The 10,978-nt window shown below is 37.5% G+C and overlaps 1 protein-coding gene across 1 annotated transcript; it reads right to left on the minus strand.

The window, feature by feature from the left end:
• Positions 1-385: 385 nt before the first annotated feature.
• Positions 386-10,062, minus strand: LOC308691112 (ectonucleoside triphosphate diphosphohydrolase 2-like). Its single transcript, XM_081366021.1, has 9 exons — positions 9,788-10,062; positions 6,802-6,919; positions 5,635-5,785; positions 3,293-3,452; positions 2,980-3,207; positions 2,606-2,869; positions 2,176-2,295; positions 1,434-1,568; positions 386-1,133 (listed from the first exon to the last, which is right to left on the minus strand). The coding sequence occupies exons 1-9, from the start codon at positions 9,914-9,916 to the stop codon at positions 930-932; spliced, it is 1,509 nt and encodes a 502-aa protein (XP_081222147.1). The 5' UTR covers positions 9,917-10,062; the 3' UTR covers positions 386-929.
• Between the last annotated feature and the right edge of the window lie 916 nt (positions 10,063-10,978).

A 10,978-nucleotide genomic window follows, 5' to 3' on the forward strand; every position in this document is an offset into this window, starting at 1 on the left:
TAGCATTTCACCCCCCCCCCCCTTAAAAGTAGAGGGGAACATTAAAGAATTTAACTATAATCCAAAAAGTCTGTGGATAAAGAATTTTCGGTTTTCTTTTAAAGTTATATTTTTGGCCTTTTATTCCTTAATTAGATAGCACAATGGAAACAATACAGGAAACAGGATACAGGAAACAATGGGGAGGAGTGGGGAAGAGGAGGACAGGCAATGTTCCTCATTGTTGTTGAGGAATATTGCGCAATATTGAGGACTAGGAGTACGCTAGCATATGCTTTGAAGCTAACAGATACGGACTAAAATCCCAAAACATTTAGCGTTCTGTTTTTGTTACCTGTATGTTAGTTATCTACAGAATCTCTCACAGAAAAATGAGTAAACAGACTAAACACATAAACCTATTTAATATTACAAAAGCATTGATTCTGCAGTAATAGAAGCAGACAATAGTACAGTTTTCTAATTCATTCTTGTATCTGCAAAGCTACATTTTCAAGATTTTCCATTTTGAATGTTTTCAGTGCCTTTGACTTTGTATTACACAAACATATCAAAAAAAAGCATAGCTCACAACTAAATCTAAAAGGTTTTATAAAAAAGAACATATGATTAATTATATGCTGTTAAGCCACAACACACAATCTTACCTAAAAAACATACATTCAACATTATGAAAAGACAGTGATTAAGTTCAGTAACAAAATTAGTAAGCCGTAATAACATCATGCACGTGTCATGTTTTACGCAAAATGTCTCTTCTAAAATATCATTTGTATCAAATATGCTTGATAACAAATAGGTTATTGAAATGTTGATTGAACGTAATACTTTGTGCACCATTATTGTTTTCAGTGTACTGTAAACAGAAGTATCTCTGCTAGGGGCATTGCATAATGATGTACACAGGGAGCAATATAACTCATTCATTATTAAATTACATTATCATTTTCTTTCTTACGGACGGCTCGCAACAGAAAAAATAGCGCCATAATAAGAAGGACCGAAAAGAGGAGGATCAGAACACTCCAGGTGCCTGAGCTCAGTGCTTTTCTCAGTAACACATTTTCAGCAGGCAGCAGGTTGCTCAAGCTTAGCATGTAGCCAAGGGACCAGCCGACAGATGTGTCTCCCGCCTGCAAACCAAAGAAACATGTTGACATTTTCTTGATCTAGAGAGAGCCATTTATTCATAAAGCTTGAATGAAATGAAACAGCTTTTGCATTTTACTTCTGTAATGTGATAGATAAATAAATAAAAATACAATAATATTTAGTACTTGATTTCGACTGGACAGTCAAAAGTGCTCTTTATATGACATGTTTGGAGGGAAGGAGTTTAAAAAATAGGGCTTGGTTATGTAAAAAAAAAATGTTGTGCACTTAAAATGGGGAACAGTAAATAGAGTACATTTTTTGCAAATACGTGTTGTTACCTTCTTCTGGAAGAAGATGTGTGGGAAGGAGAGATCATCAAAACCATATCTATTGACCAGGAGCACCTGTACAAAGACAGAGACTGCGCAGTAGTCCTTCAGACGGGTTCCCTGATCCCGATCCATATTTGACATCTAGGACACAGAGAGTGAGAGAGAAAGTTAAGTGGAAGATGTCAAATACTTTACTTTACAAAGAATACTCTACTAGAATAGGTTTTCATGCTCGAATGTAAAAAACAACAACATTTCGGATATGTCACGATCCCTTGAACTGTGTTTCAACAGACTACTAACGCAACTCAACCAGGTCTCGTCTTTTTCTTTTCTTTTCTTTTCGCACATGCCTTGGGCAGGAATTATTTAAATGAGGAATACTGTGAGTGTACGTTCCAAGATGAAAACTCAAGACTGCAATCGAGGCGTTTCAAGGACTTTGGAGTTGATTTTGTGCTGTGTAACTTTGCAGACCTCTTCCAAGGGAAATATCTGAAAGTCATTTAATAAACTAGGCTAAATAGATCAACATATCAGGAAGTTCAATATTGCTTAATTTGCTAATAATTATTTAACTGAACAAAAAAACTGTGTACATATTATCCTCAAGGATAAAGCAAGTTCTCTTATTCTGAGAACCTGAGACTCTCAATCATTGGTCGATTGCTGAGATGGGGAAGGGGAAGGGGAAGGGGAAAGCCATCTAAGAATAGCAGGGCTCAAAACGAACTCAACAGGGTGGTACCTCCTGAAAGCTCATGTTGCAGACGACACGGACAGCGTCCTCTAAATCTGCTGGAGATGTGATGGTGATGCCTGCAGCTTTCTGAAGAAAGGAATGGGTGTAAAAAAATGCAGAAAATGCCTGTGCAAGAAAAAGAAAGAGAGAGAATGGTGATGGAGAGACAGAGAGATTGCGTAATCATAATAATGACACATGCAATAATGACATTCGAGTGCCCAGAAGATGAATTTATGATTTATTTTAATGCTTTGAGCTGTCCCACTTAATAGCTGCTTACACATCGCCACAACCATCCCCCACCAGTAAAGACATTAATGTTGCCTAAGGCAGATGAAGGAACAAATTTCATATTATGCCGGTTGATAAAATATTAAAAAAAATAAAAAATTCAACTGAATGCATTTAAATTATCCACTCTAGAAACTCTTACCATAAAGTTCCCAGTTATGTTTGGCTGGAAGACTCCATCAAAGGAGCATTTGGAATAAGAACAGCGGTCAAAGGAGAAGAGACGAGAAACGTTTCCCATGCATTGATTGTAGTTTCCAGTGCCCTTTATTTGCAGGTTGTCATCAGGTTTATAGGGAGTTTGTCTTTTATTGCATGGAGTGTCAAACACACTGCCCAGCTTTATGGAGTGATTGTAATCTGCGGGATAGCAGGGATGGACTATGGAGCTGTCTGAACCCTGAGTCTAAAAGACACATAAAGAAAGAGTAAACATCAGATATTATACTCTAAATACTATCAAATCACCTTGTCTAATGGTAATTTAAACAACTAATCTAAACGTTTGCACTTAACCGTGATCAGATGTGCCAGCAGTTTGAGTAAGACCTGGTCTCGGCCATAACACAGAAAACTCTGAGTGTAAATCTGATAGTCTCGTCCGTACAGCCTCAGTTTCATCAGATTGTCTTTGTTCTCCACTGTTTGTTTAGTCACAAAAGTGATCTGAGTAGAAGCTCCACCAAAGTCCAGCGCACCAACAGTGTCTCTGCCTGGAGACAGCCACTGACCCACAAAACCATACTAGAGAAATGAAAGAGAAAACAGACCTTTATTAAAGAACATTCAGATGTTGTGAGATTCACAATATGTCTAAGTAACCATATACCTTTATGTAGTTCTCAAGCAGGTAGTTGACTGTGACCCATCCATAAGCTCCCTCCTCTTGTCCACTTAAAATAGTGGCACCTTTGAAGCTGAATGGGTAGGTCTTTAGTTTGTCTCCCACTTCCTTCAAAACCTCATCTGACTCTTTGGGTTTAGAAATACTGTGTGATACGACAGAAATATATGAATTTTTCACTTTCAATACAATTTATTCTATACTTGCATTTCAAAATCAGAACTTATCCTGCAGTGTTTAATTGAACAATGTAGACTTTGTATACATACAACAGTTTGGGGGCGGTAAGATTGTTTTAATGTGTTTGAAAGAAGTGTTTTATTCTCACCAAGGCTGAATTTATTTATTAAAAATAAATAAACCGATAATATTGTAAAATATTATTAGAGTTTAAAATCCATGTTTTTATTTGTATATATTTTAAAATGTAATTTATTCCTGTGATGGCAAAGCAAAGTCTTCAGATTCACATGATCCTTCAGAAATCATTATGATATGCTGATTGGTGCTCAAGAGACACTTCTTCTTATTATTAAAGGTGTTTTAAGCGATGTCACACGTTTTTTAGGCCAAAACATTTTTTGTCACATCCAGCAAACATCTCCTCACTATCTGCTAACTGCCTGTCCCCTGAACACACTGTAAAAAAACGCAGTCTCTATATACAGCCCAGGCTCCACAAATGGCAAGAAAAACAAACTGGCCCAGCCTGGACCACGAAACATAACAAACAGTGTTCCAGCCAATAACCGGTGTGTGGGGAGTGGAGGAGAGAGAAGCATGAAGAGGGAAGTTAGCTAGAGGAGAGATGTCCTAACAACGACTAACGTTAAAGGGGGGGTGAAATGCTATTTCATGCATACTGAGTTTTTTACACTGTTAAAGAGTTGGATTCCCATGCTAAACATTGACAAAGTTTAAAAAACTAAGTTGTACGTTTGAAGGAGTATTTTTGGAACAAAAATACTCCTTCCGGTTTGTCACAAGTTTCGGAAAGTTTTTTTCGAGTATGGCTCTGTCTTACGTAAGATAGAGCGGAATTTCCTTATATGGGTCCTAAGGGCACTTCTCCGGTAAGATCGCGCGCGCGCACTCGTAAACCAGAGCAAGAGAGTGAAAGCAGTTCGCCATCAAAGCGCCCTGCCCGGCTTTTGGGAAGTCAATGTCACCAAAGAAGTGTGTTTTTGGTTGCCAGGGCAAGACAACCCTGCACAGATTCCCAAAGAACCCAGCGTTAAGGAACCCGTGGATGGAGTTTGTTTTCCTGAGCATAAACGGAGTTGTGTAAGACTGTTGTTCCCTGCATTTCGACGATGATTGTTTTATAAACAAACGCCAGATCGACGGATTTGCAGATCATCTAATGCTTAAGGATTGAGCAGTCACAATGATAAAGGTTCGCGGTCGTGCGTTGGAACGGTGAGTAAAACTGTTGAACAAATGTCTCTGTGTGTTGTTAGCTCGGCGCGTTAGTGCAGCTTTAGCTTCGCCCACATGGCCCGCCCCCACCCGCTCGTTTTTTTCCGGAAAGACTCGGTACAGTCAGTCTTTCAATTAAAAATATAATAAAACAAAAGACTTTTTGGAGATATGAAGGATGCAATATTACTCTATAGGTACTCAAGATTAACAGGAGATTGAGTGAAAATAAGCATTTCACCCCCCCTTTAAAATGGTATATTCTTGAGAATTTTGATATGGCCGACACACGACCAAAGAGACGACGTTCCGATAAACAAATAACAAAGATTAGGGAAAAGGAGAAGGAGTGCGAAGTCCCGACTTTACATCGGAAAAGCATTCAAAAGGTGGTGAGAACTCCGCCGACATTCAGGTGGCTCTGATTTTGCTGGACAGGTGGGTAAATCCAGTTTGTTTTTTCTAAATGGTTCATTAATGTTTCAGGAAGCACGGAAGGGAGAAGGAGGGGACGGGATGAGGAGGAGGGAGGGTCGAGCTAGCCTCCGTTTTGTTTGACAATACTGTTTGTCAACAAGAAGTGACGTCACCCAACATCGCTTAGAGCACCTTTAATGTTGAAAAAAGTTGTGCTACTTTATAATTTTGAAAAAACTATGATACTTGTTTTTTTTTCAAGATTCTTTGATGAATTTAAAATAAAAAGAGCAATTTCTTTTCTGTCACTTTTTAATCAATTGTGTCCTTGCTGAACAAAAGTATTAATGTCTTTAAAAACGGTAGCATATATAAGGCAAGTTATATGAGGTAAGTTATAAAGGATATAGATACTGTCCCTATTGAATGATAATTTTGTCATTAGTGATTAAAAAATCTTTTGGCACAAAGCTGTGAGCTTTCGGACTCACTTCAGTAGTCTCATGCCTGCTGTGGCCCCGAGATACACAGGAGTGAGTTTGTGTCTCGACTTTGGGATCTCCTGCATAGCCTTTTCCATGCATTCCTCAAGGCTACGGGCTGCTCCTCCTCTGACACCTGCATAACTGGAGATCCCGCCTCCTGATTGGAGAAAGTGATAGAGGAAGAGAGGGGTTATGACACTGGATATCTGAAATGAGTCATAGATTATCTTAAGAAGTATGCCCACGCAGAGTTCATAAAAAATGAAAGCTTTAGCGTAAGTTCTCCCAGGAAGACTCAAATGTTACGTCACTTATTACCTTCTCATCTATCCAATCTTGTTCTAATACTTGTAGTATAAAAGATCGGTATTTACACATGTCTGAGTTACGAGCTACGGACGGGGCCTACGCCAAAGAACTTTATATCATAAAACTTGCTTGCTGGGCTGTTAATAAATGTATACTTGTTTCGGTATTTTGCCTCCCGAGTCTTTCTGGTAGAACTATCGGTTCCTATTTCACTGCCTGATATGCAACTATCCTTGACAACCATAAATGCAACCAGATATTTTTTGTGTGTCTATTCCAGATGTTTCCATAGAACATTGCTAATCAGCAATATTTTCAGGGTACTAAGAGTTTAACATCCTGATTCTGTGATTGTCAGATCCTTAGAGTTGAGTTGGAGACTCAAAAGTGATGAAATTGTAAAGGGGCAACTCTTACTTTTAAAAGGGCACAACCACAAAACAGGAAGTGAGCAACAATGTGTGCATATTCAGCACTCTCGGGTATGTCCTATTTCGGTCCAAATTCTCTTTCTCTCAAAAACAAAATCAAGAACTTCATTACAAAACATTCATAAATAAAGTAAAACTTCTGACTTTGTGGTTTGGATTTTGTAATATCTGTCTGGGAAGTGAATTTTGAGAAATGTGATATATTTTGAAACCAATGTGGGTAAATTCTAAAAAAGAATAAAATGAAGACGAAACCCTGTAGTTCAAGGCATTGCACATGGTTTTAGTAGTCTCACATCCCTATTGTGCTGTTCTTTTCCTTATCTAACATCCTCAACTTTATCTGCTGACGTTAAGTCTCATAACAGACGTTTTTATACAAAAGGACTTTCAAATGAGGAACATCACAAGCCATTTATTAGTGTCTACTCACCCTTTGCATGACACTCGCTGTGTTGACTGACAATGCCGGTACCATTCTGCTTGTCTGCAGGCCATTTGTAGATGAACACGGCCGTATGAGAGGATCCAGCATCCAGGACTATTCCATACTGAAAACAAACACAACAGCAAAAAATTAATCTATAACTAAACACCTGTGACACAAGAGATAAGAGTTTGATTTTCCAGGGAACACAAGCGCACACAGACACAATGGCGAAATGCATACATTGAATTCACAAGTCACCTGACAAAAAAAAAAAAAAAAAGCCTGACAAATAAATGTATTGTAAAGATGACATGGGACAATTGTTCTTATTTTTTAGTTTTTTTATAAAAACTCAACTTTTTATTACACATTCAATTGATTAAATGACAGTAGACATGCACAGTATTAAAAAAAGGTATCTATTTCAAATAAATGTTGTTTTTTAACTTTCCATTCATCAAAGAATCCTGAAAAAACAACACGGTTTCCACAAAAATCTTAAGCAGCACAACTGTATTCAACACTAAGTATTAATCAACTGCATTCAAGACCTAAGTATTAATCAACCGCATTCAACACTAAGCATATAACTGTATTCAACACATCTCAATAATAAGAAATGTTCCTAGAACTGTGCACCAAATCAGCATATTAGTATGATTTCTGATGGATCATGTGAGACTGAAGACTGGAGTAATGATGCTGAAAATTCAGCATAGCCATCCCAGGAATAAATTACATTTTTATTTAAACAACAAAGAAAACAGCAAGCCTATTTTTAATTGTAATAATATAATATTACTGTCTTATATTTGATCAAATAAATGCAGCCTTGGTGAGCGTAAGATACTTTCCAAAACATTCAAACAGACCCCAAACTTTTGAACAGTACATAAATTAGGCTACATTAAAGTCTATATAGTATAATTCATTGTGTAAATAATAAATATTCTGGAATTGTTTCTACGATTAATCAGTGTGAATAAAGAAATACTAATACAACAAAAATGTACAATTATGTATTGTATTTATATTGTTAGTATTGAGACCTGGACTGAACAGCATGACTAAAGTCTGACGTGAGGTCATTTATCATTCTGCCAATATTCTGCATTACTCCTGGATAGAGGCTTCAATTAATATTTTGCTTATAGGCAGGGTTACATTTTAGATAAGTGTGTAATTGTAATCTAGCCCTCAATTACGCAACAACTGGACTAAGTTATAACTTGCACATAACTGCCGCAACCAGCCCCAGGAAATATGGATTTCGTGTTGCTAAAACAGGGAGTGTATGTTAGCATTAGCTATGTCATGTGGGAACTGCATTACACATAGTTTTCACTGCGGCGCAGATATAATTGTAAAATAATTCTACTACACTCTCTTTGGTTAGCTTATTATAACATCATATCATAAATTAAAACAGAATAAACACTTTAGGTTTTCTGACAAATTAACTTTATACCTCTACTAGCTGCATCTTGTTGCTTTAAAAGCTCAGTTATTTTGGTCAGGCCTTTTTCTTCCTTATTCACAATGCACATTATTATTCAAGCTAACATGACTCACCTCTGTAGCTGCCTTTCAAATACTCTCTCTTTTTCCCTCAATCCTTCATCCCTTTCTTTTATCACACACCTGTGCAACAGGCTTCCCAATGGATTGTGTATTTTGGACAAGACACTGACTTAACTCTATTCATTCATGCAAAACTTGATAATCTCTTCCAATTACATATCTTGCTCTCCAGACTTTGCCTACAGTTTGCATACAGCCATTTTAGCTTAGTATAATAGCACTGTCTAGCAGCTCTTAGTTCAATGGGAGACTCAAAACATGTTTAAGCTTGCATTTCTATGCCATTTTGACTCCATAACGCTCAGTTTCTGCCATCAGTCAAATGTTCAGCATGTCGAAAGTATGTTACCCTGCTAAACGGAATTGTCAAAATATGCTGTAGGCCTATTAACCAATTTAACAGTAGGTGTGTATGAGGTTCCAGTGTGCATGTGGTTCCAGATAATTAACACACAATAACTCACTGTATGGTTTTGAATCAAAACGGCTGGGAAACACAAACAATGGGATCCAGCCAATATGAACAAGAGTTTTTATGTGTTTAAAACTGTGTAGAGAAACTGGGGTCATAAATCAAATAAAGAGCATATAGCTGGAGAAATAGTTATAGCTCACCCTCTAGGCTACTATCAAATAGATAATAAAAATGTTGTTCGGCAAAGATGGGACATAAGGTAAAAATACATCGATTGCTCACTTTTAGTATCATTTCCGTAAGAGTTCTTGTCATTCTGAAAATGTTCTTTTTTGTCATCATATATAGATAAACTCAGCAAGAACATGGAAAATCCACCGGCTAATGCAAACTTAACTTTTATTGTTGTTTTTAAATGCTGACTGGGTGGTTAATATAAAATGAATAATAATTGTAAAGATGCATTTCATTATCTTTAAGTGCTTAGACACTTACAAACAGGACACTTTTTAAAGTTTTTGCAAGGCAGCGTTTAGAAACCCGTTACCCCTCTTAGAAACCCGTAAATTTGACCCCGTTGTCTTTATTTAATATCCTATAATTAAAGCATATTGCTCTGTGAACAGCAGCATAACAAAATACCCCACATAGGCTACTGACAAAGAAGGATTATATTTGAGCTCCATCATGAACCTACCAAACACGTGTGCAGTGCTCAACCTGCGAGAGAATCTCTCTGAGCACACCCTTCAAAATCTCTCCTATATGAGCAACACAAACCCAGGTGAAACATGTAGTAGAGGAAGCGCTCTTTATTGTTTGCACAACCGGAAAACGTTCGATAGGGTTCTATACAGATAAGCAGCTCATTCTTTTTCTTGATCTTATTATACCGTGATCATCGAAACGTCGCGGGAATTTTAAGTGTTCCCTTTTCATCTTTTGGATGTGTAGCCTGTGTGTGCGTGTCACGAATAAGAAAAATGTTATTACCATAAACTCTGGCGGCTCTTTGATGTCATTGTTGGGTACGACGAGCAGAAGAATGCCAATGACTGCCAGAAACAGAGCAGCAGTAGCAGTAATGATCTGGCATTGCTGTTGGTTACCCATAGATACCATCCACGCGACGCGATCCACACAGGACAAATGACAGCGACGACATTCGTTGGCAAGTCAGGCACTATTGTGAAGCCGTGTGTTAAATACAGGCTATAGACCGGCACCTCACAAGTGGGCATGGCAATTGTTTCTCGTCATGTGCCCGTGGTGCAACAGGTGTTCGCTGTGGGATAAAGTACACGAGATAGTCTATTAAAACGTGAAACGAGACTCTGTGGAGTTTATTTTATTCGTGTTATATGCTTTTTTTATTTTCTTATCTTAAGTGCTTTTCCAAACTTTAAAGAACCTTTTCATGGATGGTTCTACAATAAAGATTCTAATAAAGTGACATGGCGAAAATACGGAATAGCTGGTTTGCCATTAGGCTGTGATCTCATGTTATTGACAGGTTGTCCCGCCCTCGCGTCTTTAAACACGTCAGAGAAGAGTTGTCGGGGAAGCTATTTTGATTGGTCGTTTTGATTTGGAGGGCACATGAATAAAAAATAATGATGTTATTTTGTGTTTTCATGTTTTATGGGGACTTTACATATATAGGCTATACATAATGATTATTATACTGTACAAACTGTAGGCTATTCTGTCCCCACCTATCACAGAACACTGTCTGCATTTTTACATTAAAAAAAAAAAAATCATCACTTATAATATATAAGCTGTTTTCCTCAAAAGAATGTCCCCACAAGGACAAGTCTTTCAGATATTGCCATCTTTGTGTGGACATTTTGTCCCCATAATGTAGGGTTTACCAGGCAGGCCACACACACAACACACACTCACACTTGTGTAATTGGATTTTTTAAAATCCAAATCTATTGCTGAGATAGATCTATAACCCTTGTGAAAACAACTAGCCCCGCAATAGTATAGACTATTTTATATAAAAAAAAAAACATCACATTTTGTGTAAGGTGTTCCAGACACAATGTCTGAGAGTCATTTGCTCATTTGCAGGAAGTTATGCATTGTGAGGTGCATGGTTCATGCTGAGGTTTAAAGCCTTTTTTTTTTTTTTTGACTTTGTGGTTAAACGCTGATGTTAAATGCAGATCAGATGTG

The sequence above is a fragment of the Scardinius erythrophthalmus genome (assembly GCF_964197995.2).
Source record: "Scardinius erythrophthalmus genome assembly, chromosome: 5".
Taxonomy (NCBI): Eukaryota; Metazoa; Chordata; class Actinopteri; order Cypriniformes; family Leuciscidae; genus Scardinius; species Scardinius erythrophthalmus.

What these genes read in the sequence shown, in the direction of transcription:
- LOC308691112 (XM_081366021.1), bottom strand. Translation starts at nt 9,916, where the DNA reads ATGGTATCTATGGGTAACCAACAGCAATGCCAGATCATTACTGCTACT. An exon ending in AAGAGCCGCCAGAGTTTATG is followed by an intron (nt 6,920 to 9,787) that starts GTAATAACATTT and finishes GTTTGTTTTCAG; the next exon opens with TATGGAATAGTCCTGGATGC. An exon ending in ACATCTTCTTCCAGAAGAAG is followed by an intron (nt 1,134 to 1,433) that starts GTAACAACACGT and finishes TTTGGTTTGCAG; the next exon opens with GCGGGAGACACATCTGTCGG.